The sequence below is a fragment of the Contarinia nasturtii genome, unplaced genomic scaffold (genome assembly GCF_009176525.2).
Source record: "Contarinia nasturtii isolate CC-2019 unplaced genomic scaffold, AAFC_CNas_1.1 Cnas_scaffold_187, whole genome shotgun sequence".
In the NCBI taxonomy this organism is placed as follows: Eukaryota; Metazoa; Arthropoda; class Insecta; order Diptera; family Cecidomyiidae; genus Contarinia; species Contarinia nasturtii.
Window position 1 is genome coordinate 10,335,048 of NW_022197544.1, and position 18,290 is coordinate 10,353,337.

Consider the following 18,290-nt stretch of genomic DNA (forward strand, 5'->3'; position numbering starts at 1 on the left):
CGCTCGATCATTATTGATTTTATGTAAAATTGTACATTGTTAAGTGTATACATTCTAACGAGTTCAAATTCAACGATTTTTTTTAAATTGTTCTAACTGTAAATCGACTTTGACTTTCTAATCCTACGATTTTGGTCCAAGTATGATTATAAACTAGCTAGAGCAAAATTAAATGGTTTATTTTTTTAACATTTGGAAAGAATTTGCATTCTTTCGTGATGACTCTTTATGGATTCAATTACCGTTCTCCATGATAAATATTATGAATACTTTAGTATAGAAAAAGTTGAGAAGTTTTTTTTTTAAATTAGTATTTGATTTTTAAATACTCACCAAACCTAGCATTTTACACAAAAAAAATAAAATAAATAAATGTAAATGAGAGTTTCGAATATTTGAGCGTATAATTGTTTTCACAAAAATTTCTTCTAACTAACTTAATGCATGAATTAAATGTTCAGTGCTCAAAAATGTTGATGCTTAAAATTGGATGTATACAAAGAATGTATTTTTGGTCAATCGAATGTGGATGTGTGATTATTTGAAAGACTTTTAATTGATACATTATAAACAGTGTTTCGTATTGAAGTATGTTTTTCGACAATTTTCTCTAATAAGTAGAATTTCGGTTTTTGTTGTGAAATTGATATGTTTATACATTTGGAACAATGATTTAATAAATATGTTTAATGTTAATGCTTAATATATAAATGAACTTTAGTTGGTTATTTTCTTTCAACACAAACATTTTTATAGCAAACGCTGTCATAGTTATCTTATTATTTTTATAAACATAACAATGCACGAACGAACATAAAATGTATGAGAGGGACGGAGCTATTATCAACTAGAATGCTCTACACAATCACAATTTATTGCTTATTTTTTAGTAATTGTTTGTGATCAAAAGTGTTATGAACTTTTTTTATCTTTTTCTATTAATAATTTAGTTTTTTCAAAGATAATCTAGGATATTAGGAATTCATCTATTTTATCGAAATGTCAAATTGACACATCAAAAAAGCCTTATGACGAATATTAATACATATAAAAATTTTGTCAACTCATTTGCTTATAACAATCAAAATAGAAAAATAAATAGATTGACGGCGCTTCCTCAACGATAATAACAGACATTTTAACGAACCAAATAGTCAGTTTTTCATCACATTTCAATTTTTTATGATACTTATTGAATGTAAAGGAAGAAAGAGTAGAATATGACATATGTTTGAATTCATCTTTTTAACATTTCCTCCGGTTTAACATGTGTACCAAATAACTGACTATTTCGCATCATCTGGACTGAATCACGAGACGATAGATAATATAACATATGCAAGATTTTTTTTTATTGAAACGGAGATAGAAAGTGTAAAATATAATAAGCTACCGTGTGTAATATCTTAAAATTGAATGAATTTATTTGGGTTTAGAAGAACAAAAATATCATTTGCCGCCGGTTTTGATCACAGTTGATTTGCTTTCGAAATGTTAATTTATCGATTTGTTTGATTAATAATTTGTTTTTGATTAGTATTTTGTTGGAATGCAGCAAAATAGGTGATTTTTTTTATAAGTGAACACTTGGGCACTAAATCTACTTATTATCATAATTGATCAGTGTCGAAATTAGGGGAACGTTATAGAGTTTTGTGTATGCTTTAGTTTTGTTTTGATATAATCTCTTCATTTTACATGACAATACAGCATCGTCTTGATCGGGTGCTGTCACTGACCACATCACTTGTCACACCACTGAACTTAGTTATGGTTGCCGCTGATTCATCGTGCATCAGTTCATTTGTCGATGATGACAAAAATGACATTTCCATCGATGGACCAATGCTATTGGCTGCCGTTGTTATACTCGGTGCTATTAGTGAGCCATTCTCGGATACAGCGCTATTACGTGATTGTGCTCGTTGCTTTTTCAAATTGGCCAAGGTTGTTCCTGCGTGCGATTGATCCATCTTATGAGTGTCTGATGAGAAATTTGCGCCCAAATTACGATATCACATATTTACAAAATTCACAAAAGACGATTTGTTGATATTTGTGCATAAAAATGTGCATAAAAAAATTTGAATACAGTTTCAAATGTGTGGTTGTGTGTTTTTGGTGAAAGGTGAGGGATAAACATAGCAGATATGAAAAGATATGAAAAAACACAAAATAATCAGTTTCATTTGCACAGATTTATTATTAGCATTAAATTATTTTTTATTAATTAAAAATTAGTCGGTTTTTTTGGTCATGCTTAAAGCTATAAAATTAATATTTTTTTTTGTTAATTTAGCCGATCCAGTAGCTGATTAATATACAGCCGAAATCACAGTGTATAACACAAATTACATACATAGAAAATATGACGATGGGAATAATGATGTGATTTAAAAGGAAAGCTTGCTATTGAAAAATGGTTTTCAGTATGAAAATTAAATATGCATTTATTGTTTTTTGTGTTCGTCAGTGTTTTTCAGTATCCTAAACTCGTTAATTAGTAGTTTCAAATCCCAAAAAATGTGTTGCAGTATGCCGCATATATATTCAACCAAAATAAAAAGAACCCCAAATTCTAGATACGCTTATTTGTGAGTTGTGTACAATTGATAAAAACAATGATGTGAATCAAAACAGAAAAAAATCATAACCGAAAACCAATTAAACTCAATAGAATTGAATGAAAACGAAACGAACTGAAATAATAAGAAAACTCACCAACAAGCACGGTGACTTGAACATTAATTTTGCCATTATCATTAGAAGCAGAAAAAATCTCGGTAGATATATCGTTACCAATTCTTTGGTGTTGTTGGTCAATCAATTTGTTATTCGGATCGTGGTAGTTTGGTTGCGACTCCTTCGATGGCTTACTATCTTCTAAGCGAAGCGAATCGTTATCTTTTCCTTCTGGTGATTTTCGCATCACACTACTGCCTTCATTCTCATATGATGATGAATTTATGCCAATAGTACTTTCATAGTGTGAATTATTCGTTTTCGGTATGGTCCTTTGCGTTGAATTATGAACTGTAGAAAAATAGATTGTTGACGAATCACACGGTGTCGAATATTAATTAATTTATTTTCGAGAATTACCTGCATTGTAAGATGTGTTACTGATTAACGCCGTTTTATTATTTCGACTTAAATTATTGTTATTATTGTTATGACTGTTATTTATGTTACTACTGGAGTTATTGTTATTACTATTTTGCATGCAACAATGAGGCAAAATAATAACACGAAGACACAAAAATGATAGAAAACAAGAAACAAATTAGATAAATGTGATGAAATTGGAGTAAATTATATGTATTATATTTATTTTACTTGTTATGACTGTGATGTTTGGTGTTTGTTGACAATCGGTTGCCGGTGGTGTTGACCGAATCTGGTTGATCAACTGCTGATGAAATTGAGTTTGGTTCAGTACTGGATATATTATCCGCTGGCGCAGTGTAACCCTTTACAACAAAAAAATCATTCAAAATGACAAAAGAAGAAAACCATTTACTTTGATTTATTTAAACAATATATCATTTTCCTAAAAAGTTAAAATATCTAGAAGATATTACAATTTACTTATTGTTTTATAAGATATTATTAGATTTAACTGATAAAGAAAGATTTTGTAAACCCCCTTACTCCTATAGCGCACATACAAAAAAATGAATAAGAAGAGGATCAATGGCAACACAGAGTAGCAAAAAAGCAATATTCAAATTGTGATCGCCCTTCGATTGAAAATTAATGCGTTTTTATTTTAAAACTTTTGATTCATATATATATTATCATTATCGTTTTCCTTTAAAAAAAAACCACATTTAATTTATAGCCGCTTACCTTGTAAGTCATGCCAATGATATCTGACTCGCCGTCAGTATAGCGATTTAAGTCGAAAAACCACCGCATTATTTCTCTTTTAAAAATATAATGCAACTAATAATTATAACACAAAATAATAAACGTTTGTTACAGCTATGCGTTGTTTCGTTTTATTTTAGTTTTTCGTATTTGGCCAGAGTGTGTTTGATTTAATGAAAATAACTGTGGTATTGATGGGTTTGGTATTTGTTTGTAGAAAATCGATTTGAGCTAAAAACAACTAATGAAAACCACTGCAAACATACTTAACGAATAGAAAAACTAAATACATATTGTATTGTTTTTATTTGAGTAATCGACGTTTTGCACACACAAATCACTTAAAATTATGAATGTTGAAAATACAATTGAATTGAATTACGGCAAAAGAAACGGTTTGTGCGTTCGCTAAATTCGAATGTTGTTGATCATATGTTGTTGGGTCTAAGTTTTTTAGAACCTGATAAGCCACCGCTCTACCGGAAGCCTTTAATGCACACGTTAATCGCCATTTGCTAATTTCACTAATCGGTGAATTAAATTGGAAGAGTTAGTCTGAATGCATGATTGTATGAATTTGAACGTTACGTTTAACTCATCAATTTTGGTGTCAACGCTGAAATCATTCTCTATTTTTTGATAGTCAAAAGTTCAAATACATTACTTTTTATATGCGTATAACATTAATACATTGCGTTTTAAATTTTTGGTATTACTATCATTCACTGTTTACAGACACTATTCAGTTATTATTAAATTCCATAAATTTTCTGCAACTTTTATGACTAGAAATTTGTTGACTAGTTTTGTATTCCTTAATAGAATTAAATATGGGCAACATCATGAGCCACTAAGTTGTGCAACGATTATACATGTGTATGTATTAGTGTATTAGTGAATTATATCCTGCACAAGTATTTTTTAAATATATCGAACCGTATTCTTATCTTATTACAAGTAGGCTTTTCTTTCTCTTCTGTATACGACATTTTGGTTTTCTATATTTTTATGAAATAGCATCATTCTTGATGTTTGTTTAACCCAATAAATTCCACTTGGTGAAAAATTGGATGAAAAGAAAAATATTGCTATAGTTTTTTCAAAAATAGCACGTGTATTTCAAAGACTGCGAGTGGTCTTTACGGTTTGGCTATTAAAAATAGACTAATTAACTTTTTTCATGAAAAAATTGTGCTAATCGAAAAAAGTACGGGATATTGTAATGCGTTGCGAAAGCCATGAACACCACATTCACTCAGTTCGTTTTTACTATGATTGGATGAACAAACAATTAGTAAAATCTACTACTGAAACGCCATCGACATCGAATTTATTTGCGTTGCTTCGCATATGAACAATACAACACCTATCATCTCCGCCGCCCATGCAGCTGAATTTAAAAGAGAGTAAAACGCAACTGGCAGCGATTTTTGGTTTTTTGTTTTTTTTTCGAAGTTTTTCTTTTGACTTATTGGAAATTATTGTTTGCGCTTGAAAAACGCAAGAAACACGCGTGTATTTATGTATATTTATATCATGTGCATTTTCAGAGCATATTTTGTTTCGTTTTTTCGTAATTACTTACAATACTTTCGTACAACAATCACCAACTTAATATTTCTTGCAATTTCTTCAAATGGTAGTATGTTTTTTTTTTAAGTTTCATCTAAATGGGGTCGTTTATGGGGTAGATATATGTTCTTACCTCTTGAGCTCTGAGTCTAAGCCGAGTCTCTTCTTGTGCATCCTTCTTAGTAGTTAAAGTTTTATCTCGCAGAGATGTCCGACGCACCGATTGTGCTCTGTTAACAACAAAAAAAAGAATATATGGAATGTAGTGATTGTTCAATTAAAGTGATTTTTTGTTCAATAAGTTCATTATTTCATAAATGTATGGGCAATTTTTGTCACATACCGTGTGTTGTTGCTTTGTGAGCGACGAACTCTTCGTCGTTGTGCCTCTGCCAAGCGTTTACTTTCTTGCTCTGATTTAAGTTGTTCAATTCGTTCTCGAATTTCCATGTCTTCGCATATATCTGAATATGATATTTAGAAAAAAAGGCTATCAATATTTTTGCTATTTGTTTAATTTTCAACTATTTCTATCAATATTACAAGTACAAACCAAAAATCAAAGCGAAAATTTTTAAGGTTGTAAAAATAAAAACTTGACTTTACCTGAAGGTGTTTCATCGTTTTTGTTCTTGGCATTTAGATCGGCACCACTCATTGCAAGCATTTCAAGAATTTCCATCTACAATTGAATAACATATAAATGTAACGTATAACGTTTATAAATATATATATAAAACATATAACGTTTAGCATCGTAACGAATTAGTCATCAAAAATTTCTTTATACATGTTATTTTATGGTAAAATGTGTATATTACATGTCCCCAACAGGCGGCTGCATGAGCTGGAGTCCATAGATCTTTGTCAACAGCATCCACTGCAGCATGATTTTCTAAAAGAAATTCAACGACTTTTGAATATCCGTTTGCGGATGCCACATGTAACTGTAAATTATTAAAATGTCATTAGAATTTGTTTAACGTTTCGATTAAATTTCATAAAGAAATTAAATAAATTCTCATCGTGGCTTACAGGTGTTGCACCCTGTTTGTCAAGAACATCAATATCTCCGCCATTATCAACAATCACTTGCAAATCATTGAGCATTTGATTTTCAGTTGATGCCCGTGTTTCATCAATAAGTTCCTGTGTGATGCCACGCCTTGACATTTCAGCCTCAATACAATCGAGCGTCTCTTCGTCATCGCATAAATCGTACGGCATGTTTCCATCAACATTCACAGCAAGCAAATTGGCACCACGACTTATCAGTAATTTAACGAGATATAAATGTCCACACGTTGCAGCTTTTGGCATTTAGAAATATTTGTTTATGAATAATAAAGAAATTATGGTTATGAATATATTACAAAAATTATATTACCTGCATGCAATGGGGTCCATTTTTCGCTATCTTGTGCATTTACATTTGCTCCATAATCTAATAACAGTCTTAGCATATCGGCATTGTTATCAATACAACATTGGTGGAGTGGGGTCAAACCGTCGCAATTGGTGACGTCAGCCGAAACTCCTTGCTCAAGAAATCGGCCCACTTCTTCGATGTCATTACGAGCGGCTGCCTCTAGCACAACTACACTATTTTCAAATGAAATATGACGACGTTTTCTTATATTTACATTATTTGTACTACGATCACGACGAGCTTGCTGTTTTAACCACTCTTTTTCGCGTTGTTTAGCCACTTTTAACTGATGAGCACGACGTCTGTAAAATTTTCGTATTAAATCAATAATAAATGAAATGATTAGGAAGTTGATTTAAAACAAAACATTGCAATTACATTCGTGCAAGATGTAGACGATCCTGTGTTGACAAATGCTCCACTTGAACCATTTCAGATACCAAATCAGCGTGATCCATTTTCATTTAATTCTGTGCTTTTTTTTATTTTTGAATATGTTTAAAATATTGTTGCGTTATGTATTTAAGTATAGATGTATGCTTTATTTTTATTAGTTGTTTATTTTCCAGTCTTGATGAGCTATATAGTAACAAATCTACGGCGGTGCATTTTATTCCTGGTAACGGAGTTTATCATTTTACTCCGTTGTACTCGCATCTATAATTTCATTCAAGAATAAAAATGTATATATAATTATTAATTAATCGACTAAACAATCTTTAAGTAAACATTTTCTTCAAAAATGTTATTGTAAGAGGGTTGACTACTTTTACTATTCGAAATTAGTAGTTCTTTCTCGTACATACAAACGAAAAATGTTACTTTGCGAATGGTTTACAACTTTAGATTGTACTATATACATGAAATTATAGTTTTGCATTTTGCGATATCGTAATAAATTTTTATTTGGATGATAATTATTATGTTCTATATCGTTATTAGGATCGGATCCTAGTAACGTTATTATGATTTTATTAACTTATCATGATAAAATCATAATAATGTTATTAGGATTACATCCTAATAATTATTATGTTTTATCATAATATTTATTAGGATTGATCTTAATAAATACCGTGTTCACTTGATAGCATATTGTTATTCAGCCAAAAACAATTTTCAACAGATGGCGCTACTTCAGACAAGTGAAGTGTCCACGGTATTTATTAAGATGAATCCTAATAACATTATTATGATTTTATCATGAGATAAGTTAATAAAATCATAATAACGTTATTAGGATCCGATCCTAATAACGATATTGGTGGAAATGCTTATTATTATTAACTTATCATAATAATTTTTTATTACGTGCAAAACTATACATGAAATATCCCAAACTACCGAACGAGGGTCAATAGATTTTTGGAGATAATCGATTTCTGAACCACTATGTTCTGCTATAGCTCAGTTTTCTTCAAAAAAATTTCTCCAAGTACAATGTATTCCAAGTGAAATCTGTATTTGTTTCTTTTTTTGTTCTTTCTTTCCATTTTACTTGAACAAGAAAAAAGCGATATCAAAATAAAATATGGAAAACAATGGAATGATCGAAACGCACCAACAATTTTTATTTCATTGGTTTTTCTTTCTCGTGACTGAACTGAGTCCAAAACTGTATGTATGCACTGTAACAAATTTTACACTGTAAAGCAAAGAAGACGAAAACGATGAAAAAATTAAATATTTTTTTAATTCATGTACGTCTGAAAAGTAAAAACCAATTTCTTTTCGCCACTTTCTCAATTGTTAGATTCTGATTGGATTTTCATCAGTTTTCAAATCGAAAGCGGTTTTCGTTATTCGGTCAATTTGATCGCAGTTTGTAACTTAAGTTTTCTTCGGAATATATAGTTGTATAATTTTCCGTTAAAATTACCAACACTTTAATTGGCATATTTGCTATGTTTTCCCATCATTTTTTGCTGGGCTATTTTACAACGAAGAGAAAATATTTAGCAAAAACAACATTTTTTATTTATTTTCGTCTTTTTGTCTTCTCCATGAACCGTGATAAGCTGACAGGCAAGTACAAACAATTTTTCAACTCATTTTTATCGGACCAATCTATTTCTGTGTGTTCTGGAATACATTTGTGGCAGACGGGTGTTATATATTTCAATATCAAATTAAACTAGAATTTATATTGTCATGTAGTTTTGAAAATAATTGAACATTATGAATTCGGTTTGATTGCAAGATCCTGTTCACTTACAGAAACTCAGTTTAACTTTGAAAGTAATGAAATTTATGATTAAATTTTATGTTCGTTCTGAGCAAAATTCACATCAATTGTTTTGTTTCTGTTCCACATGAAATAATTTTATCGTCTACCCTATAGGGGACCCAGTTAACTATATTGCTGCAATGATGATATTAAGAAATCAAGAACAAGAACAAAAATTATCTGTTTTCAAAAATTAGGACATCGTGTCACTGTGCTATTGAATATCATTACAATATGTCAATATTGTAGTTAATTGCACTCTAAGATTTTGAAAATAATAATAATAATAATTTAAAATACAAGTTTGTTTCAGTAAAGTCCACTATAAATGCAAGACAGACATTTATTAGCAAAATATCACCGCTTTTGTACTAAAATTAGAAGAAATATGTAATACTAATACTACTCATAGATATGTATGAATTTTATTTTCTGATGATTAGATTAGTAGTTAATTTAGTAACGCGGAAATAACGTTGAGTGTCTTTGACAATATCGAATTTGTAGGCATAGAGTGTCGAACAGCGAAAATAAATAAAGTGAAGACATTTTATCGACATAAAAATAGCAATAATACTATTCATCTGTTAATGTCTTAACTGATGATGTTGTTGTTATAGTTTTTCTTGCGTTTTATTGGAACGATTCACCATGGTTTGCTATTGAACATACGTTGTTACAGCATCAGCACTTATATGCGCTCTGAGGATATAATAGATATATAATAAAAATAATATATGTCAGAAAGAGGCTGATATTGTAAAAAACAGCAGCAAACATATAAATCGTTGCGCCGAGAAAAGGTGCTATTTTGTTCCAAATAATATTTCGCCGCAACGGTTCACATTTGTAGCATAAATAACAATGAATGAGTTTTGGAGAAAATATTAACTGGAAATTTGTCTATTATTGTCAAATAGACGAATCTATTAAATCGACTTATAAAAAAGTTCTGCAGTTCTATCTGCAGTTAAAAATAAATAATGTCGGTTATATATTACAATTCGACTGTTTATAAATTTAATTTTTGATCCATTGATTTTTATTTTCGCACAGTCATTTTTTACGGGTGGTAATGAAACCGGTTACTTATTTTTTTTCAAATCACTGACACTTTCATTGGGTTCTCGCAAATTTTTTTCGCCCATTTTTTTTTTGGAGAAAAATGTTAACAACAGCTCTATTCCAATAGAAAATTACCAAAAGGGTATTGATAAAAATTACGTGAATACCATGAATTCGATGTTTGCTTCTATTTGATCAATAAACCGTTTGATTTAGTCGCATTTCTTATAGTTTAAATGTAAATATTTATAGGACATTCGCAATTAAATGTATTTTAACAGTTGTTAATATTTACTGTAGTTGAAGCACATATGAAATTTTGAAATAAACACTTCCACACACACAAACACACTTACACTATCACACACGTTCAATTTAATTTATTCAAATTCGTAAAATGATTTCAATGCACATTACTATCATAAGTGTGACAACAAACCAAATTCTCCTGTTGTGTTTCGCTGAGAGCTATTTCATCTGAAATAACAAAATAGAGTATCTAAAGCGTCAAGCGTACAGAGTGCACACGCAAAGCAACAACAAAAAAATACGTAAATAGGAAATTGCCTGAGTCAAAAAATTCAGTTTTGGTTGAACCGTTGTAAATTCAAACACAAACTAATTTCATTGGCATGACGATAGTTTGGCATCATCCATTTGGCCATGGCTAGTGTTTCATTGTCTTCACACACAAAAAAATACGTTGAAACTGAGTATGAATTATTTGTGGTGCTATTTTGTTTGTTCTTTCTTTCTACTACACATTCAACCAAAGACTCGTGCTCACTACGCAATAAATTCTAACTGATAAAACCAAATGGATTGAAGTATACACTATACGTGTGAGTATGAAAGAGTAAATAAAAATCATTCTTGGTTCGCGTTACTGCTTCTCCTGCTGCTTTTGAGTGTATAGGTGTGTATGCTTTAAAAATAATGCATTTGTGATTGTCTGTGGAATTGGATAATATTCACAGTATATGACTTCATGAAAACCGGGCTGCTTCACTGAGTGCAACACATACAATATATTTTACATACTAGTATGTTATGTGAGGCATGTTTGAAATAAGCCAAGACAATTTGAACTTTCTCAAAGCAACGTGAATGGGATATAAATATGCAGAAGCAAATAAGTAAACATACACATATTTTACACCTCTCTATTTCTGTCTCCCTCTCTCATCCTCTTTCTTTTTCACTTGCACACCGAACACAAACTCAATGAATATATGTAAGCAAAAGTGCAGGAAAAATACGATTGCATCAACACTGTAGTAAGCTTTCTGCATCTCTATAACACCGAACAGGCGAATGAAATAGTGGTTCGTGTTATTTTCATGTGAATGAGAGAAGAACGTTTCGCTCAAATAGCTGGTGTGTTTGCCCATGCAGAAATAATAATAACCATAACGAGAAAATCGAATGTTTAACATACTAATAAAAATTGATTATTACAAACGATTCATTGCGGCTGCAACATGGCAAACAACACATAGTCCGGGGCCGTTATGCTTTGGTATTTGTGGTCTACACTCACACTATTCCTTCATTTGGTTATGTATTTGCAGACCGTTGGTTGTATCAGCATTCATTTCTTCTTTCTTGTTCTCGTCTTGTGACTTGAACAACAGAGAACAACGTTGCTGATGGGAATCTTTTATAATATTAAAATGTACCATTGTACGGATACAACATACAACACAAAAATTAAAATGAACTACCCGTTTGAATCACCGTTTCCCTATGAATGTTTCTATTGTTGAACACGTTAAATAAATTTATGGTATGTAGTTTAAAAAATATTATTAATGATGTTCTTTGCAGTGACAAAACACACTTGATTTGTCTTTTATGTTTTATATATTCTTATTGTATGTACTGAATGCTTTTCCTGTTAAACATACTTAAAAACCTGTTTGCTGGTCACGAGACTTTAGAATGCAGTTTAGAGACATGATTTTTTCATTGTACCTTCTTTTAAGTTCAATGAATTTTTTTATCCATTGAATCGACAAATATTAACGAACTGAAATAAATAAACTACACATCATTTTTATAATAATTGAGAACACAAGTTCTCGATATCACAAGTTATATATTTATTACAGGTTATTTGTAATTTTAATCACTCGATATCAATGTCATTATTTTTGTACTATTATTTATTTGCTTTAAATATTCGATTACACCATTTAAATAAACACGATGAAAACGTTTCTTCATGTACAAGCGAATGAAACTTAACAACATTAGAAATGCAAAGCCATGTTATATTACATTGAAACACTTAACATTTTAAAAATTGAGCATTTTAAACTTATAAAATATTTCAGAAATTGAATTACGTCGAAAAAAGTTAACACATTTTCACAAAATAGAACAAAAAAATTGAATATTGTTTACGCTTTTGAAAATGAATTGAAATATTTTAGTTAAAAACGTTAAAGATGATTTACAAATGAAGTAAAAAAAATGCGCGACAGCCAATGAAATATGAGTTGAGCATGAAGAGTTTATTATTAAGAGTTTATCTGAAGACAAGAGCTATTGAATGGACGAAAGAATGAGACACCGAACAACACACGAAAATGGTAACCACCTGGTAGATGTATGCCACTACACACACACTATCATATAAATAACCGTTCTATTGATATATGTATATAATAGAATGTGTGTTCTCACTTTGTTCAATCGTAGCATACAACTACCTCAATTTGTGTGAAATTAGGTATCCACCGGAGTTCTTAAAAACCAAATTCACTACCATCCGATTTAATCGATTAGAGTTAGAAAATTAAATGGTCTGATGAGAATTAGTACTTGAATACTTAAGAGATTTAAATACTAATGAAGTGAACTCATTTTCATTTATAAGTATTTATGGCATTTACATTTTCACTATAACTGTGGATTGTTTATATTTTTTTCATTTTGTCAAATTGAAATATTCAATCTTTTGAATATAAAATAGTTTGATAAAATACAGAACAATTCTTGCATTCTTAAATCTGTGATGAAATGAATTTAGCACATTTACCATATTTTGCAATCATATCGGGTCTCTTTGGAACAGCAGCAAGTGTATTTGGTAAATTGATACAAATCAAAGATATTCAATTTGATTCAAACCAAACGGTAAGACAATCATTCGTTTTGAATGAAAATATGTTTATAATCCTTTACCGAAATGGTTTTGTATTCGATTCGTACAGGACTTGTTTTGGAGATGCTCGTTTAAAGCAGTCTATATTTCGCTTATGGTTCTTTGTAATATGTTTGTGTGGACATTTTTTGTGAAATCACTTCATCAACCTGGTGGATCGATTGTTGCAACTGTGACTAGTACAGCAACTAGCTATTGTTTCTCGGTATAAAAAATTAAATTTCAAAGCCATATTTATAATTTTAGATTTGACATTTTTAGGCGATAATTGGAAGCTGGATTTTTCACGAGACAATATCATCTGTCTGGTGGCTGGGTTTTATTTTCGTTATTACTGGTTTATTGTTTGTATCGTTGGATATTAATGATTGATTCATCAATTCATCAATTGAATATGTTTTATTTTATAAATTTACTTCAAAATAAATGTCTTTTTTACATGGAAAATTCGTTGAAGTTCTTATTGAAAGCGCCACCTTTTGTAAGCAATTTGTTCGATAATATGATTAACTTCATGACATTAATGCGATGACATTATCGCCATTTTGAAAAGTTATACTAAAGACACGCTCATATCTTCCGGTAGATTGATTCTGTCTCTTTCTTCATTTGGTTCGTATCGATATCGATGCGGTATTCGTTTAACTTCGGATTGCTTTACATTTATTGCAAATAAAAGTGTGATTAAAAGTTTGAATTCATTGGTGTTTAGTGATATCAAACAATTAAAATGGCCAAGAAAAGAACAGAAGAGAGAAATGATGAAAATGTAGATGGTGAAGAGCCCTGTTTTGATGATCCAGAAGATTTTGTTGATGACATATCAGATCAAGGTGCGTATTATTATTATTTTTAAATGCTCAAATTGGTTACGTTTGAATAAAAATACTGTTTGTGAGGAAAATAAAAATTATCGGTTTTGCTGACAGCGTGGCATCCATTGATATTCATTAGTTGTGCAAGCATCGCACATTATATTTGTATATGTGCGTGTAACTTAACCTAAAAATAAGCAAAATCTACTGCATGAATGCAAAAATGAATGACAAATTGATACATACGAAATCGTAATTTTTTTTTAAATTTTTATTTTTAGAACTGTTGGGTGATCTGTTAAAGCAACGACCAAGTGAAACCGATGGTGTTGAAAATGTTGTAATTGTTGACAACATACCAAAAGTTGATCCGTCGCGTCAAGAAAAATTGAAAACCGTCATTCACAAGCTATTCTCAACTTGCGGTGAAGTCACCAACACTTTCTATCCCCTTGATGATGAAGGCAATACGAAAGGCTACTGCTTTTTAGAATATAAAAATGCTGAAAATGCCGAAGAAGCTGTAAAAACTCTGCACAACCATCGTTTGGATCGTAAATTTACATTTGCTGTGAATTTATTTACCGATTTTCAAAAGTACGAGCATAGACATACTTGCTTATTGACTCATTTCATTTTCTATTCTGTTCCATTACTTATTGATTAACTTCCATTCTTTTCCTCTGATCCCTAGGTACGAGCATATACCAGAGAACTGGACTCCACCAACACCTCAACCGTATAAAGTTCAAAGCGATTTGTATACATTTTTAACTGAACAAGATGCTTATGATCAATATTGTGTAGCTGCTGAAGGCCCACAGAATGGAGTGCAAGTGCAATTTTGGCAAAACACGTTACCCGAACCAACAATCTTGGAAACTAGAGAAGTATGTAGCGGTTTTGTGAGATAAAAATTAATAAAAAGAAATTGAATTATTTTTCATTTTAAATTTCTTAATTTACAGCGATTCACCGATACGTTTGTAAAATGGTCACCTCTTGGCACGTACATTGTGACTTTCCACAAACAGGGTGTTGCCATTTGGGGTGGTTCAACGTTTACACGAATCAATAAATTTCCCCAAGCTGGTACACAATTTGTTGATTTTTCGCCTTGCGAAAAATACTTGGTAACATATGGTCCAACGGCAACTGGCCAAAAGATTATTATTTGGGATATTCGTACCGGTCAAGAAAAGCGTTCATTTGTTTCTGAGGGAAGTGCCAGCAATATGTCAATGTTCCGCTGGTCTCATGATGACCGTTATGTGGCTCGTATGGGCGATGAAGCCATTCATATTTATGAAACGCCTAGTTTTTATTTACTGGATATGAAATCGATTAAAATCCCGAAATTGCGAAATTTCAGCTGGTCACCAACGGATAACATCATTGCATACTGGGTGGCAGAACAAACAGATGTTCCAGCCAAAGTGACACTGATGAAAATACCGAGACTTGAGGAAATCCGTAATAAAAATTTATTCAATGTAGCTGATTGCAAAATTCATTGGCAAAAGAGTGGTGACTATTTGTGTGTAAAGGTCGATCGTTTTTCAAAATCAAGAAAGGACAAAAAAGATTCCGATGTCAAATTTTTGGGCATGTTCTACAACTTTGAAATATTCCATATGCGCGAAAAGGATATTCCAGTCGATTCAGTTGAAATCAAGGAGATGATTTTGGCATTCGCATGGGAACCAATTGGTACCAAGTTCTCCATCATTCATGGCGAATCAAGCAGTGCCAACGTTAGTTTCTATGAAGTAAAAAAAGGCCAAAAAATAAGTTTGGTTAAAAAATTGGACAAAAAACAATGCAGTCATCTATTTTGGTCTCCACGCGGTTCATTCATTGTATTAGCTAATTTAACGATGGGCACCTTTGAATTCGTTGACACCAATAATGATTTCATTGTTATGAATTCCTGCGATCATTTTCGTGCTTCGGACGTTGAATGGGATCCAACTGGAAGGTATTGTGTAACTGGCGTCAGCGCATGGAAGGTTAAGGAAGATAACGGCTATAATATGTGGTCATTCCAAGGAAAAATCATGAAACGCGTAATGCTGAAAAACTTTGTTCAATATTTATGGCGACCACGACCACCAACGCTGCTTACCGAACAGCAGCAAAAGGAAATCAAAAAGAACCTCAAAAAGTACTATCCACAATTTGAGCAAAAGGATCGCTTACGCATGACACGTGCATCAAAAGAGTTGCTCGAGAAACGAGCCACATTGCGTGAACAATTCATGGAATATCGTAACAAACGGATTGAAGAATGGAAAGAGCAAAAACAATCCAGAATGGCATTACGTAGCCGTATGTTTTTTTATATTATAATCGAATTTCACTTCAAAGCAAACAAAAACAAAATCGCTTCAAATCAATTAATCTATGGTTTCTTTTCTTTATTTCAATTTAGATTTGGACACAGATGAATTAAATCGTGACGAACTTGAAGAAGAAATTGTTGAAGTTTTGATTAAAGAAGAGACAACTATCATCGAATAAACGCTAGTAGAACAATATCTCGAAAATTGAACGTCACAAATCGAAAACAAATCGGCGTTTTGCATTCAGAGCGATTTGAACTATAATTTAATCTATGCGTTATTGTGTGAAAAAGAAAAGCCTCTTAAAATTCAAAAGATAAATAAAGGACAATTAAAAAAAAAAATACAATAGGTAATCACAAATCAAGTTTAATTCAATTTGTTACACATTAAACGTGTAGGAGACGACTTTTTTCATAAGACCATTTCAACATTTCACCATTTATTGAATTTTAATCCATTTTTTTTAATTATTTTTTTTGGGAAATACAGTCGACTCATTACAACCGCTCCATTATAAATACAATAATAAAGCAACATACAAAAACAAGATTGACATTAAATAAGTCTATTTTGCTATCTCGATATAATAGTCTTTTTATTTAATTTGATTTGATACAAAATCAATTGTTTTATTTTTCGTTGACACCAGACTTCGGCGTTAATCAAAAACGTGAATAATAAATCATGGCATTTTCAAATTGATTGTCAAGTTAATAAGTTAATCAATTAACAGTTTTCTTGATTAATTAATCACCAAAATGACATTAATCAAATAATTTCTTAATTAAGTCTTGATTAACGTCAAAGTTTTTGTTTTCAACGTAAGAATATAAGAAAGCAAGCCGCTTGCTGTAAGCGTGATATTTATGTTATAATTAAAGGTGATGAAAAATGAAAAATGCAGAATTATATTGAAATGTTCATCATATTTCGGTTTTTTTATTTTTACAGTGAGCAGTGAACTCCAAATATTTGTGAAAATTCTGAAAAAAAAAACTAAAGTAAAAATGCATCAAATTTTGAAACTAATTGAAACTTATAACAAATTATTTCGTTTTTTAAATTCTTATATTTACTAAAAACTATACGCATATTTTCTGTCGTCAGCTATTTGCCAACTACTCAAATCAAACTTCATACAATCATTTATTTTTTTGCAAAATTCAACGAACTATTAGTTCGAAACTAATGTTTTTTTTTTTTTTTTTAATAAAGTAAAGCAAATACAACATAGCATTATTAACGTGTAGTACACGAACATGAATTGATGGACGGCTGTTGTTACTACTGCTAGAACTTGCATTATTGCCTGAGCTCATAGTATTATTGCTTCCATTGCTTGAATATTCACATTTTTTATTTTGTGAACGCCAACAAATGTATTTCTCATCTGTTCCCAATTTCACAATCTCTACAAGCAATCGAATAATTGCCTTTGTTGCTTCCGTTTTTAGGTTCGGTTGATGATGCATTAATTCATCCATGGCGTTGGATTTGACAACCAAGATTTGCTGCAGTATCACCAATTGGGTCGCTACTTCGTCGCCGTCGCATTGCACGATCGATAAAATCCAAAATCATGGCAAATGAATAATGGATGTTAGTGATCGTAGGGCGGCTCGATTGGTTTGTCGCATTTCCAATAGTTCAACTAATTCTTCTAAGAATCCTGGATAAAACAGAGTGTTTATATTATCTTGTAATGAATTGGAATGAACAAGCACGGACAAAGCTTGCAGACGATCCAAAACAAATTGCAGTCGGGTCTCATAATCGTGAAATGCCAACGAAAGTCGTA

General features: G+C 31.2%; 3 protein-coding genes across 11 annotated transcripts; 2 read left to right on the top strand and 1 right to left on the bottom strand.

The window, feature by feature from the left end:
* Window positions 1-394: 394 nt before the first annotated feature.
* On the bottom strand, window positions 395-12,347 carry LOC116352161 (protein phosphatase 1 regulatory subunit 16A). 8 transcript variants are annotated; one of them, XM_031784543.1, is made up of 13 exons: window positions 11,622-11,820; window positions 10,603-10,640; window positions 7,250-7,528; window positions 6,830-7,173; window positions 6,478-6,752; window positions 6,264-6,389; window positions 6,049-6,124; window positions 5,786-5,906; window positions 5,576-5,672; window positions 3,337-3,470; window positions 3,103-3,212; window positions 2,722-3,033; window positions 561-1,984 (listed from the first exon to the last, which is right to left on the bottom strand). In XM_031784543.1, exons 3-13 carry the CDS (start codon window positions 7,333-7,335, stop codon window positions 1,695-1,697), a joined length of 1,971 nt encoding a protein of 656 aa, XP_031640403.1. In that variant the 5' UTR covers window positions 7,336-7,528; window positions 10,603-10,640; window positions 11,622-11,820; the 3' UTR covers window positions 561-1,694. The 8 variants fall into 8 exon arrangements, with proteins under 8 accessions (XP_031640408.1, XP_031640403.1, XP_031640401.1 ...); XM_031784548.1 differs by lacking the exons at window positions 10,603-10,640; window positions 11,622-11,820 and adding an exon at window positions 12,071-12,347 and having other exon boundaries at window positions 395-1,954; XM_031784541.1 differs by lacking the exons at window positions 10,603-10,640; window positions 11,622-11,820 and adding an exon at window positions 12,071-12,341.
* Window positions 12,348-13,072: 725 nt separating this feature from the next.
* On the top strand, window positions 13,073-13,779 carry LOC116352162. Of its 2 annotated transcripts, none has more exons than XM_031784551.1 (3): window positions 13,073-13,304; window positions 13,382-13,537; window positions 13,579-13,779. In XM_031784551.1, exons 1-3 carry the CDS (start codon window positions 13,188-13,190, stop codon window positions 13,582-13,584), a joined length of 279 nt encoding a protein of 92 aa, XP_031640411.1. In that variant the 5' UTR covers window positions 13,073-13,187; the 3' UTR covers window positions 13,585-13,779. The 2 variants fall into 2 exon arrangements, with proteins under 2 accessions (XP_031640411.1, XP_031640409.1); XM_031784549.1 differs by having other exon boundaries at window positions 13,594-13,779.
* Window positions 13,780-13,911: 132 nt separating this feature from the next.
* On the top strand, window positions 13,912-17,052 carry LOC116352274 (eukaryotic translation initiation factor 3 subunit B). The gene is made up of 5 exons (XM_031784754.1): window positions 13,912-14,165; window positions 14,429-14,744; window positions 14,842-15,037; window positions 15,116-16,475; window positions 16,579-17,052. The coding sequence occupies exons 1-5, from the start codon at window positions 14,063-14,065 to the stop codon at window positions 16,665-16,667; spliced, it is 2,064 nt and encodes a 687-aa protein (XP_031640614.1). The 5' UTR covers window positions 13,912-14,062; the 3' UTR covers window positions 16,668-17,052.
* Window positions 17,053-18,290: the final 1,238 nt, after the last annotated feature.

Coding starts and splice junctions, on each gene's coding strand:
- LOC116352161 (XM_031784541.1), bottom strand. CDS start 7,335: ATGAAAATGGATCACGCTGATTTGGTATCTGAAATGGTTCAAGTGGAG. Junction 6,125..6,263: donor CAGCCGCCTGTTGGGGACAT/GTAATATACACA, acceptor ATTCAATTGTAG/ATGGAAATTCTTGAAATGCT. Junction 5,907..6,048: donor AAACGATGAAACACCTTCAG/GTAAAGTCAAGT, acceptor TATCATATTCAG/ATATATGCGAAGACATGGAA.
- LOC116352274 (XM_031784754.1), top strand. CDS start 14,063: ATGGCCAAGAAAAGAACAGAAGAGAGAAATGATGAAAATGTAGATGGT. Junction 14,166..14,428: donor TGATGACATATCAGATCAAG/GTGCGTATTATT, acceptor TTTTATTTTTAG/AACTGTTGGGTGATCTGTTA. Junction 15,038..15,115: donor CAATCTTGGAAACTAGAGAA/GTATGTAGCGGT, acceptor CTTAATTTACAG/CGATTCACCGATACGTTTGT.
- LOC116352162 (XM_031784549.1), top strand. CDS start 13,188: ATGAATTTAGCACATTTACCATATTTTGCAATCATATCGGGTCTCTTT. Junction 13,305..13,381: donor AATTTGATTCAAACCAAACG/GTAAGACAATCA, acceptor CGATTCGTACAG/GACTTGTTTTGGAGATGCTC. Junction 13,538..13,593: donor CAACTAGCTATTGTTTCTCG/GTATAAAAAATT, acceptor TGACATTTTTAG/GCGATAATTGGAAGCTGGAT.